Source organism: Meles meles, chromosome 1 (genome assembly GCF_922984935.1).
Source record: "Meles meles chromosome 1, mMelMel3.1 paternal haplotype, whole genome shotgun sequence".
In the NCBI taxonomy this organism is placed as follows: domain Eukaryota; kingdom Metazoa; phylum Chordata; class Mammalia; order Carnivora; family Mustelidae; genus Meles; species Meles meles.
The window spans coordinates 121,350,420-121,376,636 of record NC_060066.1 but is presented as its reverse complement, the minus strand read 5'-3'; the positions used below and the strand labels follow the sequence as shown (position 1 = coordinate 121,376,636).

Genomic DNA, 26,217 nt, shown 5'->3' with positions numbered 1-26,217 from the left:
TTCAAAAGACAAGAGTGGGAGCTGCCCATTTCTTAAGATGAGAGCCTGGAAAATGACACAATGTCTCTTCTGTTGTGTTCTATGATCACAGTATCTGCCCAGAGTTAACGGGAGGGCATATAGACCCCTCTTGCCGATGGGAAAGGGGGGCCACAGAACTTGTGGCAGCCCATGTCCCAGGCCCCATCATGGGATGCTAGGGATTTGCAACCATTGACATCTGGGTGGGAGCTTTCTCCTTGGAGTGATATCAACCTACAGACACAAAAGTGGGGGCACAGAACAGGTTTGTTCTGATGGGGAGGTGAGTGTCTGAGCTGGGGCTGTGGGTAGACAGGGCAGACAGGGAGGAAGGCATGTGGGAAGACCTGAGAACAGCTCATTCTGCCCCGAGTTTTCCTGGGGCAGGTGGCATGCCTCGGTTTGAATCATGGCTTTGTCACTGACTGTGCGAACCTGGGCAGGCCACAGGCCTCTGGACCTCCATTTCTAGTCTGTAAACAGAGGATGGCAATCAGATCTCTTCTGTGCAGGGACTGCTGTGAGGGAAAAAGAAACTCCTTCTGGAACACCTCCTAGAATACAGTGTAGAATTCTTTCCATACTGGAATACAACAAGTACTCATTAAACAGTTGCTTCCTTCCTTTTTGCAACTGGAGTAAGTCCAGGGGGGCCTGTCTCATTCTGGGGGTCCCATCACCCGTGCAATGAGCCATTCTCACAGAGCCGTTCAGAAAGGGCAGTTTCAGCCCCAAACCCAAAGAAACTAAGAAAGGAGGGGCAAGAAGGCATCGTTTCCAAAGAAGGGAGTATCATTGATCCTACACACTGCCCTGCTCCCCCCAGAAAATCGCTACAGCCAGCGCCACAGTCTCAGCCCACCTGTAAGGGCTTGGGTCAGGGTTGAAGGATTCCACACACCACAGGATGTGGTGATTTAAAAAAAAAAAAAATGGCCTCGGGGTGCCTGGGTGGCTCAGTCGGTTAAGCATCTGCCTTCTGCTCAGGTCATGATCCCGGGGTCCTGGGATTGAGCCCCCCATCGAGCCCTGTATTGAGCCTTGGGCTCCCTGCTCAGTGGGGAACCCGTTTCTCCCTCTGATTCCCGCCCCCTGCTTGTGCATGCGCTCTCTGTCAAATAAATAAATAAAATCTTTTTTTAAAAAATGACCCTCATCCTTTAATACTTCAAGTGGAGTCTGTGCTCCTCCCCTTGAATCTGGGTGCATAAACATCTCCCGGGACCCACAAAACACAGCAGAAGTCATGCTATCTGGCTTCCAAGGCTAGCTTAGGAAAAGACATGCCACTTGTACCTGGCATGGGCTAGTGGTTCTAGGGGAACCCGGCCGCCACGTAGGAAGTCCAACTGCCCCAAGACTGCTAGAGGAGCTGTGTGTTTGGAGGCAGTTCTGTCAAAAGGCACAGCTCAACTCCCAGCCGATGGCTGCCATTACTGTGAGCCACGGGAGCATGCTGCAGTGAGCATGCAGCCCTGCTGAGCTCGAGAGGTCTGCAGTTCCTGTGGACTGCAGCTGCAGGAGGGACCTGAAGCCAGAACCGTCCAGCTGAGCCCTTCTGACCCGCTGCCCCAGAGTATCCTGAGCAAAATAAAATGCTTGTCATTTTGACACCACTAAATTCTGGGGGACATTTACGTCAAAGCGATAATAACCAGAACATGAAGCCTAGTGATGGTCTTGCCCAACTTCCTTCTAGAACAATCGGAGAACCTGAGGTCCAGAGAGGGGAGGAGTTCGACCCGAATTCCCACAAGCAAACGGGGTGTGGGGTGTGGGAAACCAGGGCTGACACCTGGGTTTCTTGACTCCCAGTCTAGGAAATGCAAATTCTGACTGGGAGGGTTTCTACCTTCCCCCCACCTTATCCCACCTTAGAAGTTCCATGCGTCAAGCATGAACTAAGTGTTGTGAATCCTAAGGATTGTGCTAAGCACTGGGAATATACAAATAAGGATCAGGCAGGGGCCATCTGCCTCGTCTAGGCAGTCATAATCTGACTTGGAGGTCCCACCACTGTCATGACCCACTGGTATCAGGCACCCAGGTGCGTTCTTCACTGACATTATCCTATGTGGGAGGAGACCCAGGAAATGGGGAGAAGATGATGTCTGTCACTCAACCACAAACCATTATTAAGATTACTCCATGCCAGTCGCAGTGCTAGGTGCAGAATGGAAAGACTCAGTGGAGATCCACCCTGCGGCTCCCTGGGTCAGAGCTGGCCAGCTTCTGGGTCTCTCCATTCTTCCCAGGGCTGGCCCAAGCAGGGAGGGATCCCTGGGCTTCATAAGCGTCCAAGAGGAGCCAATGTTGGGTCTGCCTCTCCAGACAACGGCTTCCCCTTTCCCCAGGACACTGCTGAAGCGGGCTGGGACCGTCATAACGAATTAACCCGTCTAATGGAATGAACCAGTTTTGTTGGAATTTAGCCCAGGTGGGAGGAATCTGTACTTTTCTAGATGGAGAAATGCTGAGTGCCAAGAAGTCCTGCCAGCTGGGCCCTGAGCTAGTGTGTGTGTGTGCGCGTGCACGCGCGTGTATGCACCCGCACATGCTTTCTCTGGTTGAAGACTGGGTCTCAATCCCAGCAGCCTTGAGTAAAGAGGGCTCTGGGGGTCCACTTAGCTAGCCCTGGTCCTGTGACTCCCATGAATATTATCCTACAGGCAGAGGCCATGTGGGATCCCATATCATTCTCTACCCTTGGACCAACCATAGGCCCCGCTCAGTCTCCCCAGAGCTCACTGCTGCTCTTTAGGCCTGAAACCTCTTAAGAAGACTGTACCTGGGAGCTAGTGCTCTGGTCCCTGCCAACTGTCTGACTCCAAGTCTATGAGTTATGAGGATTTGAGTCTTGGCCAAGCCTGAGCCTCTGGCCAGCACCCTTCTGGTCCTTTCCCTTTACCGGCTGGGACATCAGAATCCATCTCCTGAGTTCCAAATACCCCTTCATAGGATTTTAAGAGCCACCCAACCCTATCTTCTGCCCCTGTGCAGAACCATTATAGCTGACCTCCACAAGGCCCCAAGGGCTGTCCTCCATGCTGGGCTCTCTCCAGGCCCCTCTTGGGAAGGCTCTCGACATTTGACTTGAAGCCTGTTAGTCTCTGCAGGCTGCCTGCGGGTGGGGGCAGGAGGCAGGGTTCAAAGAACTGATAAGCAAACAGGAACCTCCCAGCCTCCTCCAGCTCTCTTCTTTAGTGCCTCCAGGAGAGGGCAGGAAAGGCTCTATCACCTTCCCCCCAGTGATGACGGCTGATAAAGCTTTCAGTTAATTGGGCTGGGGGTGGGGCAGGCAGGCTGGGAAAGGATGCTGGTTCCTTGACCTGGGCCTCAGGAAGGAGGGGTCAGTCCCTGGCCAGAGCCGGAATGCCAAAAAGGGAAGATGTATCAGCAGAGAGATCCTTGCTTGACAGCTGTGGCATCTGCTGCTATGGCTGGAACCCCGCAAAACAACTAGAGTCCAAAACGGGAAGATGGAGAGGATATTGGACAGCTCCTGTCACCCCAAAGTGGCTGAGCCCCACTCCAAGCCCGAGTATGGAAAGGGGAAGGGTAAACAGCTTTGATGTTAGGCTCTCCAGCTCTGGGTGGGCAGAGTCGACTTCAGCTCTCAGAGACCAACGAAGGGCCTTATTTGAGGGGCTTGCCAGCCCTTTAGTGTCACTCTGGGAACAAACGTTGCCCTCTTTTCCTGTTCCTGTGCTATCCCTTTATTCCTGGTAAGGGGAACCACTGTGGCTGCCACTTTAGTGTAGCTAGCACCCAGAAAGGGGCTCTTTTCTGACTGTGAGATGCAGCTCTGGGGCCTCGAGAAGGAAGGTGGAAAAAAGGAGACAATGGATGGAAAGAGGTTTGTGGATTTAGGAATTTCTAGCTATGGTTATTTCACAACGTTGCTTAAGCCTGCTGGTTGTCGGAGTCTTGGAGGAATGGGAAAGGGCAAGAGCAAGCAGAGTCTCCGATGGGAGAAGTAGGCTGGGAATTGACAGGAAACCCAGAATCTGGTGTTACCCCAAGTCTGTAACTCATTTTCTCCTCATCCCCACAGCCCGTAGTGGTGAAGTCTGGTGCAGGAATCCCTAGCACCACCAGGGGGCAGCACCTACCCATCCAGAGTAGGCTGGCACAGAGCAGGCTGGGCAGGGGGCTCTCTACTCCGTCCTGGGCTCTGTACTTTGGGTAAATAGCGTGATTTTATACATGCAGAACTAATGGGGAGGAGCCTCATGATGCCAGCTCCAACGTTCTTAAGCCCCCAGAAGATTCCAGAAAGGTCAGGTGGCAGGTTAGTTCAGAGCTCTAGGATAAAGCCTTCAGCAAGTAGAGAGGATGTCTCTGGAGGCCTCTGGCTGAGCTCCCATCTTCAGGATCTGGTCAGTGCGCTGAGTCAGGGACCCTCCCAACCCCTCACCACCCCCAACCCCCTGGCACCTGGACTCCCTCCCTCTCCCAGGCTGGGCCCTCTGTTTTCTCTTACTCTTCCTGGGTCCCCCTACCCCCACCCCAACTTTTTGATCCTACACCCCTCCCTCCAGGCCTTCTATTTGCCTGGTAGCTTTCTCCCTCCACCCATCTCCCCACATGCTTGTCACCATCCACAAACACCGCAGAATGGAAGAACCAAGAGTGCAAATATTTGCTGAGACCTGGTGGGGGCAGGGGCGGGGAGGGCTATTTTATTCCTTGACTTTCAGTGCCTGAACTGCTTCTGGTACACAGTAGGTACTCAAGAAATATTTACTGGATGAATAAATGACTTGGCTATGGGATGCTAGGATTGTTCCCCCCCTCCATTACTCCCATCCCACTCCCATCAGTTTCTCCCTCTTCTTCGAATGACTGAATTCAGCCAGCCTGAAAAATGCAAGTGGGAGAGACCCCCAAGGGAGTCTGCCAGGATACACCCAAACAGCATGTTAAAGCCATTCACCATGGTCAGTTCTTTTAAAATCCTTGCTATGGCTCTTCCTTTCTCACTCCAGCTTCTGTCCAGTCCTGGGTCTCCTCTTCCCAGTCACACTTGGGATATTTTTTCTTTGCTGCAGCAAAATCAAAGCCAGCCAAACTCTGAAATGCAGACATTAGGGACTGGACACAGAAGAGGTGCTGGCAAATGTGTGTTTCTGGCCACAGTCCAAGATGGTACCCACCTTCCCTGCATATTAGTACAGATCATCAAAGACCACCATCCCTCTGGTTTTCTGACCTCATTAATGATACTTTCGCAGACAACCCTTGGCATCTGCACTGAGCTTTTAACTTTTCCTAGGAGCACACCCAAGCCCTTGTCTTGTTTCCCAAATAACCGGGTACTGCCTGATCTGGAAGTTGGATGGTGCACAGGTGTCCAGACCAAGTGTCCATCGCCTTGCAGTTTGGCCTTAAAATCCTCTTTACGTCACCCGGATGGACATGAAGGCTGCCTCAAGCTGTAAGAAAAAAATGAGGGTTAACATAAAGATGTCGAAGAGGCTCTGGACTCAAAAGCAAATAAAAACAGATGAATCGATGAATCTGGAAATTGCTCTTGGGATGAGGCCAGTAACATCCGGCTGGAGCCTAATGTTTTGGGTATGGCAGCTTCTCAATCACTTAGCAAACAGGTTCTCAGAGGCAGCCACTGTGGGAGCTATCAAGATGAAAAAGCAGCAGGGTCTGGAAGACCTCAGGATCAGAGAGGGGAGATGAGACCAACTGCAATGAGTAAAGCAACACAGAATCAGGAGGGGGTCGCAAGGCAGGCACGGGGCACTTTCTAGGTGCTTCCAGGGCATGGAGGAGCCACGCCTTTAACCTAATGATCTTTCAGGACGACACACTCCATACCCATGGGTGCCAGAACTCAGGTTTTCTTCCGCTCAGACCAGGAGCCAATTCTCTGCGCAAGCCCCCCAGGTCTCGCATTCCACGGTGACAGAGATAGTACCAAGGCCACAGGCATCTTGGGCCCAGCTGGGCCTCGGAGGCGCAAGATGGGGGCAGGGTGGTCAGGAAGTCCCAACAGGGTGTCTGGGACAGGAGAGGACAGTCTCCTCCTCGCGACACCGTCTCTCCACTCCCTTTCTTCCCCGTCCTCCAGTCCGTCGCAATCAAACCGCAACAATAGTGGGCTGGGGGAGACCAGAGCAGCCGGAAGGGACGGGCGGGGGTTAGAGGTTAGGGGCTGCGAGCGCTGGGGTGTCACCGAGGCTGCAGTGGGAGGAGCTGCGGGGCCGGGGGTAGGCGGGGAACCGGGCCGATGGGGGCGGGGTTGGGGGGGCGGGGAGGAGGACGGTGGCGGAGGCGCGCAGGGGCGGTGCGCCAGGCTGGGCGCTGGCGGCGAGGGGGTTACGCGCCTCGGCTCGGCTCGGCTCGGCTCCGCGGAGGAAGGCTGAGCTCTGCGGCCGCCCGGGCCCTGCAGCGAGCCCGGTCGGCCCCGCGCCGCGCCCCGCCCACCCCACCCCGCGGAGGGCGAGCCCGGGCGAGGCGGGGCCGGGAGGAAAAGGCGCCAGCGAAGAGTAGCATCCGCTACCATCGCGGGAGGGAGATCGAGAGCCCCCCTGAGCCCCAGCCCACCGGCGCCAAGGCTCCTCTACCCTTAGGCCACCTTTCGCCCGCCTCCTGTCGCGAGCCAAGGCCGGCACCCCGCCCGGAGATGGGTAGACGCGCGGATGGCGTGGCTCCCAGCGCAGCCAGATCGCAGGAGCCCGGCGCTGGGGCGCTGCGCTGAAGCTCCTGATCGGCGCAGCCAGGGAAGCCTGCAGGTGTCCTTGGCCGCTCGGCCGCCGGAGCCCAGAACCCTGCGCCCTAGAGCGGCTCCGCCCCCCAGGCTCGGCGCTGCGCAGGACGCCCCGTCTGAGGCCCCCCCGCCCCAGCACGGCCCCCGCTGCGCGGCGCCAGCCCAGTGCCGCTCCCAGCCGCTGCCGAGCGGCGGACGCAGGACCGGAGGCTCGCTCCTGCGGGCGCGCTTGTTTTCCTGCGGCCGCCTCGCCCTGCACAGCCCCCGCCCGCCTAAACGCTGCGCTCCGCTCAGCCCCGCCCGCCTTCCGAGCCCTGCGCTGGATTTATGAATGGGGGGAAGAGGCCACATGCCGCCGCCGCCGCCGCGTGTTGACCGCAAGCACCCTGGGCCCGCGGAGCTCCCGCTGCCGTGAGAGCGTCGGCCCGGCCCCGGCAGCCGCTCCGAGAACTTGTTGCTGCTGCGCTGCCGCCGCCGCAGTGAAGCCGGCGGCTCCCGGGACTCGGCACGGTCTGGGAGAGCCGGAGGGTGGCCCGTGTGAGTGTGAGCGCGCGCGCGCGCTCCCCGGACCCTCGCAGTGCGCCTGGACTGTGCGCTAACTCGCCTTCTGGGGGTGAAGGGGGGGCGTGTCCAGAGCCCGAGCGTCTGAGTGTCCAGTCCTAGCAGGGGAGGTGTGTGTTTGCCCCTGCCTCCCCGGGCCCCTCGCCCGGGTCCTCGGCTAGCCTTTTTCTTCCCTGCCTCCTCGCCGAAGCTGCCTGCCCAAACCCCAACCACCTGTGCACCCGAGAAACCCAACTCCTCCTGCTCGGCGCCCCGGGGGGGAGGCAGGGGCAGGGCCAAGCCGCAGAGGGGGCCGCCGCCGCCTCCTGCCTCCTCCTCGCCTCCTCCCCCTCCCCCGTCTGACGCTGCCTCCTCAGGAAGGGTGTTTAGAGGGCAGCGGCCGCCCCAAGCCGAAGCCCCGCAGCGCTTCTTATGATCAGCTCGGTGTGTGTCTCCTCCTACCGTGGGCGCAAGTCGGGGAACAAGCCTCCGTCCAAAACATGTCTGAAGGAGGAGATGGCCAAGGGCGAGGCGTCGGAGAAGATCATCATCAACGTGGGCGGCACGCGACATGAGACCTACCGCAGCACCCTGCGCACCCTACCGGGCACCCGCCTCGCCTGGCTGGCCGATCCCGACGGCGGGGGCCGGCCCGAGTCTGATGGCGGCGGTGCAGGCAGCAGCGGCAGCGGCGGTGGCGGGAGCTGCGAGTTCTTCTTCGACCGGCACCCGGGCGTCTTTGCTTACGTGCTCAACTACTACCGCACCGGCAAGCTGCACTGCCCCGCCGACGTATGCGGGCCGCTCTTCGAGGAGGAGCTCACCTTCTGGGGCATCGACGAGACCGATGTGGAGCCCTGCTGTTGGATGACCTATCGCCAGCACCGCGACGCCGAGGAAGCGCTCGATATCTTCGAGAGCCCGGACGGAGGCGGCGGTGGCGCGGGGACCGGCGACGAGGCCGGCGACGAGGAGCGCGAGCTGGCCCTGCAGCGCCTGGGGCCCCACGAGGGAGGTGCGGGCCCCGGCGCCGGGTCCGGGGGCTGCCGTGGCTGGCAGCCCCGCATGTGGGCGCTCTTCGAGGATCCCTACTCCTCCCGGGCAGCCAGGGTGAGTGGCAGGAGCCTGGGTCTCCTCTCAGGGGTGCAAGGGGGCCCGTGGCGGTGGGGATAGGGGCCGGGAGGGGCCGGCAGAGATTGATTTACCTGGCCTCTCCTTCCCTCCCAATTCCCTCCGGCTTCCCTGGGCCCCCAGGGGACTCACAACCCGCCCCCCTCACTCCCCCCACACAGCCTCTCTCCAGAACGCCTCACCAGGAGATTGCACACACTTGACTTACCACTTGGACCTCGTCCCAGATGCCTGCTTTGCCGCATCCCCTCAGAGGGAGTGGGGTACCCTTAGCTGAGCTCTTCCACCCCCTTCTTTGTGTGCAGGCTGCCTCTCTTCATTGACCCCTCCGCTCCTCCACAGGGCCAGCGTCCTGGAGAGCTGGAATGAGGCCTCTTGCCTGAGGCAGGCAGGTTTTGGGGGGGAGAAAACAGGGTGTGTTAAGGGCCTACTCTGTGGCAGGCCACCTCCTTTAAATGCTCGGGGTACCTCCGAATGCTGTGAAGTATGAGTTTTGCGAAGGGGATGCCAGCTTTGGCCCGTGACAGACGGAGCTGGGACCAGAACCCAGGCCTCTCATCCAGGTTTCTGGAGAACCCTTTTTTTCAGGGAGGTAAGTCAAGATGTCTGCCCCATGCCATGCCCCTAAGGCTTCCGGGTCACCTGGGATGGCCTGGCTTCAGTTGGACAGCAAGGGCCTAATGTTCTGGGCGCTGCAGGCTCCCGTGGTTAGTGGCCAGCCACAGGCTGCCTGCGATGATCCCAGATGTGTTGCCACTTCTTTTCTTCCTGCTGCAGCACCGATTGGCTTCCCAGAAAACCCTGGTTCAGGTTACTGCTTGAAACGGGCATATGGGGGGACGGGGGGATGGCATAGGTTGATCTAGGCAAGGTCTAGTCCCTTCCCACCACCCCCTCCCCAAGTCAGTCCAGTTTCTCCCAACCCCCTTAGGTGAAAGGGGGTGGAGGGGCAGAGATCTGCTTGGAGAGCTTTAAAAAAAGAAAATTCCTGAAGGATGGTTTTAAGATTCTTTAAAAAAAAAAAAAGAGAGAGAACCCTGGGGGCTGTTGTCTGGCTTCATGGTTGGCAGCCTGAAGCCTGGCTGGGGTCTGTCTGGGAGACAGGAAAGAACAACATGTTTTGGGTGTAGGGATCGGGTCTTGCTGTGGAAGCTGGTCCTCACCTCTGGCATCCCCAGTTGTCCTGTTAATGAGTCTCAGAGCCCTGTCACCCTCCCCAGCACCTCCTGGGCTGGGCCTCAGCCTTGTCATGGAAGGAAAAGTTCCACTTCCCCACCCAGGGGAGGACGGGAGACCGAAATGAGACTGCAGGGTGGGCCAGGCTGGCATCAATGCCAGACCAGGGCAGAAGCAGCTCCTGCCTGGGAGGAACAGAGGTCCCCCTGGTGGAGGCCTATAAGGCTGGGGCTGCAGGCTTCCCAGGGGCAGCCCCTGGTGGGCAGAGACCTTTCTCAGGACTGAGAGTGAAGCTGGGGGTGGTGGTGGTGGTGTTTGGGGAACTGCCTTTGTTTCTTCTCCTACAGTCCTGAGTTACTGTCCTGAGATCAGCTCAGAAGGTGAGGGCCAGGGGCATGGCCTGGCCAGGGTCTGCTGTGAGTTCTGGGGACTTCTCCTGCACCTCACTGACCCTGCTCATGTCAGCTCGAGGCTATGTGTGCTAGGGGAGAGTGACAAGTGTGGAATTCAGGTTCTTTCCAAATTGGGGGTGAGGGGAGGAGGCGGTACATTTGGTTTCATAGACATGGGGGAAGGGGACAAGCCAGGGAGGCAGGAATGCGGTGAGGTGTTTAGGAGAGCTAGGTCCTATTTCTGGGCATTCTGGGGTCTTTGGGGGACTTTTCACATTCTCTGGTTCTCCTCTTTTGGATTCCAAGGGACTGTGCCATCAGTGAGCTTATGTTCTGCCCGACAAACCCCAGGGCGGGCCAGCGAGGGGGCTCTCTGAGCAAACTCAGAGCCTAGCTGGCCCTTTCAGTTCCTCCAGGAGCCCAAGATACTTGTCCTCTTGATGCGGAATCCCATCAGCCAGCGCCTTCCCATTGAGGTCAGGAGTCCGGGACCAGGCAGGGTTAATTCTCCCCACTGAAGCGATGAAGATACCAGGATTCCGAGGCGTTCGATGTCATCAAACACACTTAAGTAACAATAAACAGGACATCTTCCCTAGGTTCCAGCGTTCTGGTTGTGAATACTGATGTGAACAGCTGTATGGAGCTTAATGGCACTTGTCCCAAAAGAGGAATTGTCTCCTGCTAAGGAGCACAAGAGGGAGGCGAGCCTTCCAGTTCAGCTGTTCCTGGGACAGACACGTGGGAATACATCATCTCAAAAAATTCGTAACTGCTCTAAACTGTACTTTGCATTAAGCTATAGTGCTCCCAGGAAACTTCGGGGGGGAGGTGTCCTCCCCGGGTAGTGGATTGGGGCCTCGGGAGGGTAAAGAGCTTGCCTGAGATGACAGCTGGATAGTGGCCCGCTGGGAGTCCAGGCCCCTGCTCCTCGGACTGCCACATGTGCTTTCCGCCATACGCGCTGTTCTTCAGATGGAGAGCTGGCTTGTTCCTTATTCTGGCCTGGAAGGTGTTCGAGGTTCTGGGGCTGTGCCCTCCCTGCTTAACTCTGTTACCCCCAGGCTGGTACCATGGCCACCCCAGCAGCCGCCCTTGGGTCTGTGGGCATACCTCCCCTCCTCGGGGCCTGGGGCGTTCACTGGAGGTGTGAGGGCAGTGGAGCAGCGCTCTGGCCCAGGCGTCTCTCTGCACTTGGCAGCTGGTCATCTGAGGAGTATGCCATGACGGGAGCAAAACAGATACAAACGGAAAGTGGACTGAGTGGAGCCTGTTGGCTCGCTCCTGGCCTGGCCTACAGAGCCATTCCCCATCAGGCAGGCTCCAGGCAGGCCAGGGTGCTTAGCCCTGCTCCCCTCACTGGGGCTGGGCCCATGACGGCTGCTCCCGTGCTTCCGTGTCCGTGGCCTGGCAGCCGGCACGATGGGCTGGCTGATCCAGGCCCCAGTCCCCACCTGCCCAGGGCCCGTTGTCCCAGGCTTTGCCGCAGCCTGGTGGCTTCCCAGATTCAGGGGGACCGGCGGGGGTTTGGGCAGTATTGAGAGTGCTAAAATAGGCCTTCCTTTTTTCCTGAGGGCAGACAGGAGACCTGAGGAATAGGACCCCAGGACACTCCTGTCTCTCACCCCCAACCTCTTGATGACCCAGGAGTGAGACTGGCTTTGCCTCAGTTATCAGCTCTGTTGAGAAGGGTAGTCTGTCTCCTGTGGCTAAATCTGTACCTGGGTTAGTTTTCCCATAACATTTCCCTTCTGAGTAGAGGGTGTGACCCAAGGGTCCCTGTTGCCCCAGGGAGGCAGCTGGAGCTGGCTTTTCACCTGGATTCAGCCCCCACTGCATGTCAGGGGCTGTCACCCCTGCTTTCGAATCTCCTCTGTCCCATGTGAGGCAGGATCATTCACCTTAGTCTACAGCGAAGGAAACTGAGGCCCACAGGGACTTGTCCAAGGTCACACAGCTGGCCGTAGAACTAGGCTCCAAACCCAGATCTAGTGAACCCATGTCTGTGTTTATACACATCTGCAGAAGACCTCTGACTTCTGGGGGCCCCAGGGGGTGCCTTCTCTCCTCTCACCTGTCCCCTCACTTCTCCCTCAAGACTAAAGCTCCCATCCCCTCACTCCTTAGAATTGCTTGCCTCTGATCTTGCTCTCTATTTTTTTCTCACTGTGGGACTTTAACAGAAAGAAAGGGGACTTAGTTCTGAGAGGAGACTAGGTATCCCCTGGCCCAGGCAGAGGAATGAAACAGGGCTTCTCGGAAAGAAATGCAGAACTCTGTTCCTGCTCCTCCCTTCAGAAGGCCCCCTGCTTCTCTGGCCCGGATATTGCCTGGGACTAGCCGGTTGGTGGGCAGGACCTCCTGGTTCCAAGCCCGCTGGGCTCGGGAGAGCCAGGAAGCCAAGCCTGGGAGGCTGGCTGCCCTGTCTTCCCCAGCCCTCTAGGAAGAGAGTGCCAGCATGCGCCTTCCCGGGAGCAGGAGGGGTGTCAGGCCAAGTCTGCAGGCCTGTGGCTGCCCTGCCCTGAGGCAGCCTCCCAATCTCCTCCTGGGTTTGTTTTGTGTTTTTCTTTTCTGTTCTCAACAGACCAACATTTGCCTCTGAACATCTTGTCTCCGGATAATGAGGTGTTTCTCTTTGTCACCATTTGGGGTGGGGTGTTAAGTGGGGGAGGGGCTAAAATAAACTTGGGCTATTTTGGGACAATGGGGGAAGAACAGGCAGGAGCAGAGCCAGGCAATTGGGGCTGGGGAATGGGGAGTCCCCAGGCCCCTGGTGTCCACCCGTGGACAGTGCTGTCTTGACATGCCGGGCACCGGCCAGCCCACCACAACCTTTGGCCCAGCTCCCCGCTAGGTTGGTTTTGTTTTCTGTTTTTTTCCCAGGCTGGGTGACAGTGACCCAGCCCCTGGCACAGGGCTCCATCAGGCAGTGGTCTTGGCCGATCCTGGGAAGCCATGGAGTCTGAGAGCCCACATGCTTGGAGGTAGTGCTGGGCATACCTGTCACCTCTAACCCGTTAGTAGGGCTGACCCTGTCTCCTCATGACAGGCTCCCCAGGACCAGGAGAGGAAGCAGGCAGTCACCTTGGCTCCAGGCATTCAGGAAACATTTATTGAGTACTTACTACATGCCAGACACCAGGCTGGGCCCTATAAATATAAAGATGAGTCAGACGTGGTCCCTATTCCTGAAGAGAGCTAGGTCAGGGGGAGTAGATGGCAGCTGAGGAAAATTAGGTGACGAGGAATAGTAATAATAATACAAGAAAGATCATGAGAGGTGCCACAGGAGTCTTAAAAAATGAAGTCCAAGAGGAGGTGCGAGGAGAAAGCGATAAATTCCGGTCCTGTGTGAGGTGAGGCGAGGCGGGGGAGAGCGTTGGCAGGCGGGGAAGCTTCCCAGAGGAAGCAGAAGCTAAGCTGGATAGGCCCTGCAGGATAATGACTTAGCTCCCTTAAATAATTTTTAGAAGGAGGCAGGCTATAAATAAATATATAAATAAATAAGTTTTTCAATGTGGGTAGCGCTTAACCATGCAGAGTTAGGGAAGGGGCGAATTTCCTGGCCAGGGGACCAGCCTGGGCAGAGATGGGACAGCACAGAACATGGATAGGCACTAGCTGGGAATTGCATTTGGTTGGGTAAGTTCTTGGCCAGTGAGCGGGGCCGGACTGAATTCCTTCTGGGGCCGGACTCCTCAGCTCTCGGCACCCCGGAGGCTCTCAGAAGCCCCATGTGCTGGCTTGGCAAGAGGTGGGCATGGGTAAAGGCTGGCTCTGGCCGCTGGAGCAGAATGGGAGGTCCCTACTCCTAGGGGAGCCCGTGAAGGGAGAGGAGCAGGGATACGTAGGCTGGCCTGGACCTCACAGGGCAGGACCTCATTCAGGAGCCCCGTACAGCAGAGAGATGCCTTGCCTGGCAGACTCTCTCTTCTTGCCTGCCTCTGAGCCCCCAGGGGCTGCCTGCTCCCTTTGCAGCTCTGCTTGGGCACTAGGATCTCCCTTCCCCGGAAGCTTCAACTCCTCATTCCATCCCCACAGATATTCGTCTGCAAGCGTCTTTGGCTGTGTTCTCAAATTTCTCTTCTCCTACACTTCATCCTTAATATAGGTTTTGGGCATGAGTCTTCTTATGTTTATCTGTCCATCTGTCTCCTTGGCCCTTTCTCCTTGGGCTCCCCTCCCCTGCCCCCGCTGATTGTATTCAGTTCCCAATGACTGGTGTCTGTCACCTCCCCCCTAGCCCCCCCCCCACCCTGACCCAGCCTGTGCCAGATTCCTGAGACACTCCAGGCTCTGTGCTGAGTTTTACAAATATCGTTTCTTTTAATCCTTAAAACAGCTCCTCAGGTGGGCACTGGTCCCATTCCCTCAACACATCAAGCACACTGTAGCCTCAGGGCCTTTGCACTGCCTGCTCTCTCTGTCTCTTGAGCTCTCCTGGACCTTCCCATAACCCCCTCCCTCACTCCTTCAGACCTCTGCTTAGATGTCACCTTGGCTGAGGCCTTGCCTCATCACTGGATTTGAAATGCTTCCCTCACCCTCATACTCCTTACCCCCTTGACTCTTGTTTCTCTTCCTAACACTTAGAGCAGCTGGCATATGATATAGTTTACTAATTTGTTGACAGTTTCCTTCTACTTGAATGTAAGGCCTAAGGGACAGGGGTGTTTATTTTGTTTCCTGCTGTTCTCCAGCACCCAGAACAGTGTCTGGCACGTAGTAGGCACTCAGTTTCCATTCTATGAGCAAAAATCTGAAGGCTCAGAGAGGTTAAGAACTTTGCCTAAGGTCCCTCAGGCAGTTGGCAGCAGAGCCCAACTTGGGCCCGGAAGTGTGGGACTTCAGATTTCCACCACCAACTATCTCAGGTTGAGCTCAGTGAAGGAGGCGGCTGATAAGAGAGCTGATCCACCAGCTGAAGCACCTGCGTCTCCAGACCAGTGGGTCCCCAAGAGGATATAGCACCAGCCATGTGGGGTCCAGGGGGAGCAGGAAGCTGGAAGGAGCAGCGCTTTCCTGCACAGGAACCTCTAGTTTCCTCTAGGTTTCCTGCTAGGAACTTCCTGTCCAGGATGGTGAGAGCGCCCTGCAGCCTTCCAGCAGGGACAGAGTAGCTGCTTGCCAGATCAGTTCACACAAGCGGTTTTCTGCTTGGGCAGTTTTGTCTTCCAGCAGAATCTACGCCCCGTGTCCTTAGGTCTTAGAAAGAACTGACCGCTTCTGCCATGGGAACCAGGGCGAGTCACTCCTCCCCTGGCCTCAGTTTCTTCAGTTGTTAAAAAAAAAAAAAAAAGGCAGAAAGGGAGGAGCTTCCAGGACACTTTGCTTTTAGAAAGCAGGGATTTTGTGATTTTTCTCACTCCAGATCCAACTCCGCTGTCAGAAGCTGCAGGCAGGGGTCTGTGGAGGCCCCCACACCTCGGCCCTGTCATTGTCTTACTGAGCACATACTGTATGCCAGACACTTGCCATTAGAAGCTCCTTTAGTCCCTCAGTAACACCACGATTTGGGCTCTAGTGTGTCCCCATTTTGTAGGGAGAGACAGGTACAAAGCACACCTTTTACCTACCCAAGGCCCGGGTCCAGGGGGCAGAGACCTAGGCGGTCCGACCCCAGGGCAACTTAGCTCCTTGCGCTTGCTCTCTGGTCTGCAGGGGCCCATCAGGAGGAGGTGCTGGAGTTCGTGACTCGCTGTCCAGGATGGCCTTTAAGGGCTGCTCAGAGGGCTCCAGCTCCAGGCCTTGATGCCTAAATGGAGTGATTTTTTGCAGCCACTATCTACTTCCTTGGCCCTTTAGTCCCCAAAAACCCTCAATCAAGAGAGTGGGAGGGAAAAAAAGCAGTGTCTCTACTGCCAGAGGGGAAGGCCTGGTGAAGGGCCTTGATTGCGTTTGCTTAGGACCACCACTTAGGAAATAGTTCAGTTTGGGGATAACCTTAGGGGAGAAAAGAATAACTGGGGTCCCGAAGGGGGACCCATAACCTCAGGACTCACCTGGGGCAACGTGGCCAGAGCCCAGATGCCTGCATTTGTCACGGCTCAGCCTCAGGTCTTGTCTGTCACCTCGGGGAGGGACGGCTTACTGGGGCCTGCCCGGCACCAGCTGCCAGCCCTGGAGCGGTCCCATGAAGGGGTCACCAAGGAGGAGTGGACCGTCCCTATTTGTTTGGCTAGAGGGCCAAGTGGGAAGAACTCTGAGCTGAGAGGCAGGAGCCATGGCCTCAGTTCGATCCTGAGCCAGTCATTTGCCCTCTCCCATGTGTCTGCTGCCCTGAGAAATGGGCACACGTGGGTGGCAACCCTTTCCCTGCCCCATCTTCAGGGAGGGCGGAAGTGAGTGGTAGGAGTAAATAGATAAATAGTTCTGTGTTTTAAAAACACAGTGAAAGTGAGTGAACACTGAGGGAATTCAAGGAGTTGTTCCCTAATGTGGGAGGAGGAAGGAACTTGAAAGGAGCCGGGCACATGGGCCTCCCACCCTTCCCCCCTCTCTGTGCCCTCTGCTCAGCCCCTTGGCAGCTCTTCCTGAACTTGTTTTTCCAAATCACTAATTAACTTCACGCTCAGCTCCCAGGTGGGCCAACTCTCCGGGCTAACTTTTCCTCGGAGAAAGCAAGCAGAGAGAGCGAGCTCTTGCTTCCCATGCTCCCTGGCAGAGCCAGGATATGCTGGCCCCACCCCTTACCCCAACCTCCTCTGATTCTGGGGATGCGGGAGTGGGCAGTGCCAGGACTCTGGGTTCCCAGCATCCCCACTGCCACCAGACAGGTCCCTCCACCAACTCGTCTCTGGATGGCCATGGAGAGCCCGCAGCTGGAGCCATTTGCCTAAGGCCCACATCACCTGTATTGCCTGGCCAGCCGATTGCTTAGGGAAGTAAAATGAGGTCAGAAAAGGAAGTTGAAATTTACCTTTACAGGAAAACCGGAGACAGGAGAAGCTCCAGGCAAAGTTGTTCAAGGAGGGGAAGTGTTATCTGTGGCTTGCCACCTCCCTTCTCCTTCCTCGCTGATCTCATCAACTTGTCAGTGTTCAAGGGTAACACACAGGAGATCTTAGTGTGTGATGGGTGTCTGTCTTAATCCAAATGTACACGTCCCTAAGGTTGAAGTAGCACCCATCAGGGAGTTGGCTGGGGGCAGTGCTGACGGTTCAGAGAAGACTTTTCTGGGTCTGTGAACTGATCCTGCCCGGGAGGTGGTGAAGACAGTGTGTTGTAAAGAGAAGGTACAGCCTCTGAAGTTAAACCATGGTGAGTTCAAGTGTGGTTTCCACCCCTTCCAGGCTGTGTTACCCCAGGCAAGCACAGAACCTCTCTGATGCTCAGTTCCCCGTCGGTGAAGTGAGATGACGAGGCTTACGTCATAGGGTCACGGGGGGACTGAAGGCGGTAACATGTACCCATGCCCAGCCGTGCTAGGACAGAATAGACAGCTAACGCATGTTCGTTCCCAAGTTCTCTCCTCAGACTCGCTCCTGCTTCAGAAGCCCCGGAGATGCTGTTGCTGCATTTTCCCAGCTCCCCTCGTAGGAGCTTCCATTGGTGTTCAGCAGAAGTAAGAGCAAGGCATGCCTTCTCTCCCTCCCAGCGCAGACTCTCAGGGAGCAAAGCATCTCCGAGAGGCACCATTAGACAGGAGGCAATGCCATAGTCAGGTGGAAATCAGGGCGGGGGAGGCGTGGGGGTTGCCAAGTGGTGGAGGGGCCACAGTCCTTCCTCGTGCACCTGTTTGAAGTACAGCCCTCTGTTCGGGGAGGGCGGGCAGCAGCAGGGGGCGTAGACCTTGGCAACAGGTACTCTGACAGTGGTGAATAACAGATGAAGGCCCCCTAATTGGTGTTATTACACATGCATTTCCTCTCCATTCATAATGATTGGACACTTAAACCTCTGCCGAGCGCTGCTGTCATTGTTCTAGCTGAGATCCCAGCAGCTGTCCCGACCAGCCGCTGCTACACTCCGATCCCAGTGGGTGCAGTTTACTTTTTGTTGGAGCTCAGTTTATTCTGAGCTCACTCCCCCTGTCTCCTGCCGTGGAGCATGCTGTCTTCCTTCAGACGCTTCTCACTGTCTGGGACATTCTAAACTGAGAGGTAGGGGACGGGGGCTGGTTCCTGGGGCCTAAGGAGGTGAGAGTGGGTCATGGCTGAAGCTTAAAGACTCAGCTGGCAGAGAGAGGCCACGGGTCATTCCCACCAGCCGCCTATCTCTGGGCATATCCCTTAATGCAGCAGACCTCAGATCTTAGTGTGTATCAGAATTATCTGGAAGGTGTGTTAAAACAGATTATGGGGGCCCTGCCCCCAGTATGTCTCATTCAGTAAGTTTACGCAGGGCCCAAGAATTTGCATTTCTAACTAGTTCCCAGGCCATGCTGTTGCTGGTCCTGGGCCTCACTTTGAGGACCACTGTCTTAAAGTCTTTTTCCTCCAAGTGTAGTCTGTGGACCAGCAGCCTCACGTGAGAGTTTCTTAGAAAAGCAGAATCACAGGCACTGCCCTTGACCTCCTGAATCAGAATCACATGTTGACAAGATTCCCAGATGGTTTATATACCATTACAGTTTGGGAAGCTTTGAGGCACCACAGGACTGCAGGAGCACGGAGCTGGGCAGGAGGTGGGTCCCCCAAGGAGGCGGGACCAGGCAGCTCCTGTTCCCCGTACACTTGCCTGTCTTTTGATCTTCGGTGCACCAGGACAAGGATTGGGAAGTACTACCTTAAAACACCCAAGCAGATGGATAGAGACCGTCTAGGGAGAGGGTTTCAGCCCCTACTGTGTACCTTAATCCTGCCTCTCGCCACCTAACAACTGCTTGGTGACGCCTGCCCCCCCCAACCCCGGCACAAGAGAACCGCCCCCCCCCCACCCTGTTCCCCCTGCCCTGACAGCCACCCCGCTCTCCTCCTTGCCTCGCAGGTGGTGGCCTTTGCCTCTCTTTTCTTCATCCTGGTCTCCATAACCACCTTCTGCCTGGAGACCCATGAGGCCTTCAACATCGACCGCAACGTGACCGAGATCCACCGCGTAGGGAACACCACCAGCGTGCACTTTCGGCGGGAGGTGGAGACAGAGCCCATCCTGACGTACATCGAGGGGGTGTGCGTGCTCTGGTTCACGCTAGAGTTCCTGGTGCGCATCGTGTGCTGCCCGGACACGCTGGACTTCGTCAAGAACCTGCTCAACATCATCGACTTCGTGGCCATCCTGCCCTTCTATCTGGAGGTGGGGCTGAGCGGCCTGTCCTCCAAGGCCGCCCGAGACGTGCTGGGCTTCCTGCGCGTCGTGCGCTTCGTGCGTATCCTGCGCATCTTCAAACTCACGCGCCACTTTGTGGGCCTGCGCGTGCTGGGCCACACCCTGCGTGCCAGCACCAACGAGTTCCTGCTGCTCATCATCTTCCTGGCCCTGGGGGTGCTCATCTTCGCCACCATGATCTACTATGCCGAGCGCATTGGCGCCAGGCCCTCCGACCCGCGGGGCAATGACCACACCGATTTCAAGAACATCCCCATCGGCTTCTGGTGGGCGGTGGTCACCATGACGACGCTGGGCTATGGGGACATGTACCCCAAGACCTGGTCAGGCATGCTGGTGGGGGCGCTGTGTGCACTGGCTGGCGTGCTCACCATTGCCATGCCTGTGCCGGTCATTGTCAACAACTTCGGCATGTACTACTCCCTGGCCATGGCCAAGCAGAAGCTGCCTAAGAAAAGAAAGAAGCATGTGCCCCGGCCGCCCCATCTTGAGTCACCCATCTACTGCAAGTCTGAGGAGACTTCGCCCCGGGACAGCACCTACAGTGACACCAGTCCCCCTGCCCCAGAAGAGGGTATGGTTGAGAGGAAACGGGCAGGTGAGATTGGGGGTTGGGAAGGAAAGCCACCTCTCCCCCCGTGGCCCAGAGAGTCCCCAGATGAACTAAGGCCCTTGGAATTTGGGGTTGTGCTTTACTACTCCGGGCTTCCCTGAGGATAAGATGTGCCTTTAAGAGTGCAAAGTATTGAGGCCCATCTCTATCTTCTGGTGTTCCAGTAGCTTTCTGAACATTGGGGTTTGGGGAGTGAATGTCCCACCCAATTTAGACTGTGATGGCCAGTGCATGGGGCTGTAAATTCCAGTACCACTTTGGCTGCTGTGCTGCGTGACTTGAGGCCAGTCACTTACCCTCTCTGATCCTCACCTGGTAAATGGGAATGATCTCCTACTCCCAGGACATTGATGAGACCCAAACAAATGACAGATGTGAGAGGGCTTTGAGAAGGAAAAGCTGCTTTACAAGCACCAGGCCTTGTCGTTATTAGCTAGACAGCAGGGACAGCTGTTCTTCCAAGGTGCATCAATGCATGAATCATTTCTTTCCAAACACTGGAGTCTGATGTCTCTTGGCCTAATAAATGTGATAACGTAACAGCAGTGGGAGGCTGCCTTCTGTTCAGCACAAGCTAGATTGAGTCCTGGGCTCAGGGTTTCACATGGGATGGGAGGGAACCAAGAGGGAACAGCCAGACAGAATCAGGCAGGGGAAAAGGAAGGGTGGAAGAAGTGGCTTCTGCATCCTGGAAGGGGAGGGCCTGAGGGCCTGGAACCTGTTCTTCAGGGATGGGAAAGACCGCCCTTGGGAAGATGGCTTCCCCCTGAGTCAAGAGATGGGAAGGGAAATCGGCTTAACCCGCAGCAACTTCGAGTTAGGTTGGAGAGTGGGAACCTGAGGGTTAAATATGAGGTGGGCTCCCGAGGGAGGTCTGGGATTCCTAGTCTGGGGAGCCCTTGGATGCCAAGCCCTCTGGGAGCTGGGGGTGGGCTAGGAGACAAAAGTAGTAGCTTCTACAGCCAAACTCTGGGGGCAAAGTGGGACTTATCCTCTGCGGGGGGATGCCTGACTTGAGACACTCACTTGGCCTGTTGGTTGGGACCCGGTGTACACGCTGGGGCTACTCACTCTGTGGGGTCATTTGGGGGCCTGGGTCTTCCAGAGACCTTGATGGACCAGCACCCCTCAGGCTCCCCCCTTCTCCTCCACCAAAGTGGTACCCTCTTCCCTGATCCCTGAATGTAAATCTCCCAGCCAGTGCCCTAAGGGATTTCAGCTGTACCCCGAGGCCCATTCAGAGCTCAGAGGGAAACCTAGTGTCAGAATGGATAAGGTCCAGCACCAGCTCCTCAGTGCACACTTACCACGGCCCCGTCAGCTATGCCTCAGCCTGACCCTAACCGTTGGATGGTCAGGGCATTTTTGGCCGATGCCGAGGCCACTGCCTTTAGACCGAGCGGGCCCCTCTCCAGAGCTGAGGGCACCCCCGTGCTGCTGCCTGACGGAGACGGGGCTTTGGGGCTAGGAGCCCGCAGCAGTGGGAGCTGCACTGGAGCATCTCGGTTCAGGGTCTTCCCCAGGCAGGGGAGCCCCAAGAAGAGGGCTCTGAATCCTTCAGGCACTCGACTCTGCCTTCCATGCCCAGTGAACAAGAGTAACTGCCTTCAAGGGGCCCAGGGAGATGGCCGAGGAAGCCACTTTCTCGGTTTAACCCTGACAATGCCAGCCCTCATCCCAGCAAGCCAGGCGTTCTCTGACGGAATGCAAACTCATCCAAGTGTCAGCCTGAGCCAGACCCAAGGAGGAAGCAGTCTGCCACCTGCCTCAGGCTAATCCCTTGTGGCAGCCCGCAGCAGAGAGATTTTAGGAACCCCTGTTTCGGGTATCTGTAACTCCGTGTCCTGGGAAAGATGCTAGGCCAAGGCTGAGGAGGAGGCAGGGCCCCTGCCCCCTGCCCCCGGCCCTCCCAGGCAGATGCCAGGCCCCCCTGGGTCGGGGAAGTGACACTCTCGGTCCGGGATCTGAGACCCCAGGCAAGCCCATGGGGAAGGCCTGGGCAGCCCCTCACACAGCCTCCTTTCTGTCTGCCCCCCTTCAGACTCCAAGCAGAACGGTGATGCCAATGCGGTGCTGTCAGATGAGGAGGGAGCTGGCCTCACCCAGCCCCTGGCCTCTGCCCCCACCCCTGAGGAGCGCCGGGCCCTGCGACGCTCTGGCCCCCGAGACAAAAACAAGAAGGCAGCCGCCTGCTTCCTGCTCAGCGCCGGGGACTATGCCTGTGCCGATGGTAGTGTCCGGAAAGGTATGGCTCCCCAGGCCGGGCAGGTGGGGAGCCCCCGGGGAGCTGAGTCTCCCCAGTGTCCCCTGCAAAACTTGAGGTCCCCTCCTCCCCTGAGGCCTTGGCCACCATCTCCTCGGCCTTGGACTTGCCCCCGCTTTTAAGATGGGTAATCTGATCTCCCAGTCCCTGGATTAGAAAGACCTCACGCCATCCCCTGGAGGTACACAGAGCCTGGCACAACCTACCCCAGTTGCCCACGGGGAAGACAAGTGCTAGAGGGTAAGGGGATACCAAATCAGGGGTCCCTGCCTTTGCCCTCCATTTTATCACCACCTCTCCCTCTGGTTCCTGCTGCGACCTTGAGGTCTGGCTCCCCAGGGTCACGGCCACCCTTTCCCTCAACGTCCCTGAAACACAGCTAGAATTTCCTAAGTAAGTAGTCCCGAGAGATGCCAACTACATTCAGGAGTCAGGGTAAGAATGAGCTGCTGGTACGCGGTCTTCGGAGAGCCTAGCATAGGCCCTATCTCTGCCATCCTTCATGGGGTGGGGGGCCCAAGGGCCCAGGAGGGTCCCACCCAGCTCTACAGGCCTCTTGAGGCAGAGACAGAAGGTGACCAGGAGGTGGGGATTGGGGTAGGAGGAGGTAGGGAATGTGTATCCCTCTGAAGTGTGTTCTGAAGGATTTGGAGGGTTCTGAGGAGTAGCGTGATCTCTCCATAAGGAAGGTTGAAATTCTACCAGGAGGGCCCAGCCTGCAGCAGAAACAGGGCAGAAGCCGGGTGGTAGAGCTGGGGATTCCTCACCTGCCAAAAGGGGGTCAGAAATGACCAAGGATGGTTGAGGGCCAGTAGTGGCTGAGAACAGGAGAGTCAAGAGCAGGTGCTCCTGCCCCGTTCCTGATCCTTTTTTTGTCTTTTGTGCCCTGCTCCTGTGACATAACCTGCCTAAACACTGAGTTCTGGGATAAACCTTGAGTCTCCCCCCTCCCCCACAAAAAGCTTGTCCCTGGGTTCTCAGGCCACTTCTTAATCTGCCCTCTTTTAGCCAAATTTGCTCCCCCACCCCTGCCAAACTTCTCACTAGCCCCAAGCTTCAGACCAAATCTGGGTTGAGTGAAGTGGGGCAGGGGCTGCTGTGGGATTAGCCCAGGATGCCTGTGTCCTTCCACGGATGTCCCCTGGCCTGCCCATCCCAGCCTGAAAGGCACCTTCCTGGCCCCTGGCCCCCTGGGATCTCCAGGGCACTGTGACCCTAACCAGGCCCCGAGGGGTATGTGTCCTGCTCTGTTGGACATATGTCCTATTGGGTGGCAGCAGCAGGAGCAGCCATCTGGCAGTTGGAAGGAGACGGCCCAGAGGCCCTAGGTACTCCTGTGGGGCAGGAGGGATCCCCACCTCCCATGTAGGACTTCAGCCGACTGCTGAGCACCCCAGTTTTCCTGCTGGTATGGTGAGGGGCTCAGTGGCAGCGTGGAACAAGCTGCAGTGGGTCACAGCCAGGGCCGGGGTCGCACGTGTGTGTGCATAGGCGGGAGAGTCTGGATCGAACGCAGCGCCAGATCCCTCTGGGTGCCTGTGTGGCCCGGCTGTTTTATTTTCAAGATGCCTCCACACTGCTTCTTGGCAACAAGCATGTAGCTCAGCCAATTAGAGTGACCTTCGAGAAGGAACAGGTGGGTTGCTGGGAAACAGGCCCTGCTAAGCAAGCGTGGCAGTTAGCATCGCCAAACTCCCAGGAAGCACTCGGCAACTTTCCCCATGCCAGACTGTGCCTCCCTTCTCTGCACTCAGGCTCTGTGTAGGAGCTGGAGCGGGGAGCCCGGGGCTCCTTCAGCCATGGGCACAGACCCCATGGTTAGCCTCTGGCTGCCTGAGGATCAGAGTGTGAACTTCCTGGGAGGAAGGGGACTGGTGCTGATTGGGGTTGCTTAGGATGGAGAAGAGGGCTGCTGGAGGCTATGGGGTCTTTGGCTGGCTGGAGGGGAGCTTACCTGGGGACAGTGACAGGGCAGAGATCAGCTGGGGAGGCCCTGAGGTCTGTCCTCTGGAGCCCAGATGATCTGGAACTCAGGGAAAGTCAGGGAGCTTTCCCCAGGCAGGCCAGATCCCTCAACCAGTGTGGGGCTGCCTGCCCCACAAGGCCCCCCTGGAGCATGGATCCCACGGAGCTGCTCAGACGAGGCGCCATGCCTCTCTGACCCATGTGCCTTTTCTTCACCAAGGCTGTGCAAAATCCCGGAGTCTAAACAGCATAGCAGGAGCAGCTGGAACCAGTCTGGGGCTGTCTCCACTGGCATCGAGATACAGCTCACCCTATCCTCCGAGAAAGCTCCTGCTCTCCCATCCCTTCCACCCTCTCACCAGCCCTCCACCCGGACACCCGGGCCCTTAGCCGTGCCCCCGGCTCTCCCCACCTCTGGGCGCACGCCACGCTCACATGCCCTCCAGCCCTCATTCCTCTGTACGCCAGAGGGAGCCCGGCAGGAGGCAGGAGAACCCAGGCCCCCGAGCCTCTCCCCCACAGCACCCAGCTCCCCAGAACATTCGGCTCTGGAGCCTGAGAGCAAGGGGGAGATTACTCCTAGGGCTCCTCCCGCACTGGTGCCCGGCCTGAGCCGGAGCTGCTGGCATTACCCACCACTGCCCCCTGGGACTTGTGCCTCTGAGCCTTGCCTCCCCTCAGGGTCCCGCCTTCATCCCAGTGAATGCATTTCCACTCCTCGTGGCCTTTAGTCAGTAACCAGCCTGTGACTGACTATCTCTGTCTGTCTGTCTGTCCATCCCACTCCCAGACCAGCAAAGAATAAGGCTGTCCCGCAGGCGCCCCCATCTCTGCTGGTGCACAGGGAGCTGGCTGGTCAGGGGAGCGGTGCCCCCCTGGGAGAGGAGGCCTGATGCTCTCCAGCTCGGCCTGGCGTGCAGGTGGGGTCCCTAGGGCCCCACGATCGGCTGGCTGCCGGAGCATGGGAATGCCCTCCTCCCGGGAGTGACACCCTGTGGCGGCAGAGCCTGGGATCCCATCTGCACCCCAGCAGCCGTATCTCTCCCGCGCAGCTCTCTCTGCTTCCACGAGTTTTTCTTCCCTCCTCCTCCTGCTGCCTCAGACTCCCAGCCCTGACTGAGTCACCTGCCGCTCCCACCCAGCCTCTGCGCTCTGGATGGCTGCCAGAGCCGGAGACTCATCTAATTTCTATAATTAAGTGTATTCATTTACCTAACGAGCCCGCGAACACAACAGGTGTGTGAGTCATTGAGGGAGCAGGGGTGCGCCCTGGGCAGGGGCAGCTGAGGGGAAGTGTGGGGACAGAAGCCATCCCACCCCCTCCTGCTCCTGCATAAGCACCCTGTCACTCCCAGGCAGGGCGGGGCTGGGCTGCAGGGGGCCCCTCTCTAGCAGTGAACCAGGGGAGGCTCTCCAGGCCCCCTCCATCCCAGGACCCCAGAAGGCCTCAGCCAAGACATTTCCTGTTTGACCTGATGGAAATTAGACCTGACAGTGGAGCCTGGCAATTTTTAGAGTCAGATTATGCAACTTTGGAAAGGGAATAACTAAGGTCCATATTTGCTCCTTCCTTGGTGGGCAAAGGTAAGAATGGCAAGACAACCTTCAGGGACTCCGCAGGAGGCCGGGAGTCTGGAGGTGCCCCCGAAAGGTGAACTGGGCAGAAAGTCCAGATCATTTCATGAGAGTTGGGTATTGGGAAAAGCCTCTGCCAGGACCACCCCGCTTTCAGTGCCCTCTGTCTTCAGCCTGGGGCAGACACAGGAATGTGCCTTCCAGAAAAGTCTGCAGCGGGTCCTGAGATACCCCAACCCTGCTGTGGTCCATGGGGCCTGTTTCTGGCTTGCTCTCAGAATGAGATGTCCCCCCAAGAGGTGAGAAAATATAGGGGGCATCCATGTGACCACCCTTCAAGAGGGGTCAGGCCCCTTCAAGTGACAGGGACAGGGAAGCCGTGTGGAGCAGGGTGGAGACTCTAGGAGCCCTATCAAATCTGGGGCTGAGAGCCCAGCTGCTTCTCCTAGGTGAGGACAGATTCAGTCCTGTCCCTGCGGGGGTCCCTGGCCCCAGGGTCCCGGCCCCGGCGGGGATGTGGTATCCGGCTCAGTGCAAGCCCCACAGCGCT

The 26,217-nt window shown here is 57.4% G+C and overlaps 1 protein-coding gene across 5 annotated transcripts in view; it reads left to right on the top strand.

Annotated features, from left to right (window-relative positions):
- Positions 1–6,369: 6,369 nt before the first annotated feature.
- KCNC4 (potassium voltage-gated channel subfamily C member 4) overlaps positions 6,370–26,217 on the top strand; it is a 36,255-nt gene continuing 16,407 nt past the window's right edge. For 2 of the 5 annotated variants that reach the window (XM_046025728.1, XM_046025720.1), the window contains exons 1-3: positions 7,703–8,395; positions 18,913–19,849; positions 21,906–22,109. In XM_046025728.1, coding sequence (XP_045881684.1) covers positions 7,718–8,395; positions 18,913–19,849; positions 21,906–22,109 — 1,819 coding nt within the window. In that variant the 5' untranslated portion in view covers positions 7,703–7,717. Of the gene's footprint in view, positions 8,396–18,912; positions 19,850–21,905; positions 22,110–22,835; positions 23,499–24,312; positions 24,582–26,217 lie in introns of those variants that run through there. The other 3 variants (XM_046025694.1, XM_046025703.1, XM_046025711.1) reach the window with 3 other exon arrangements.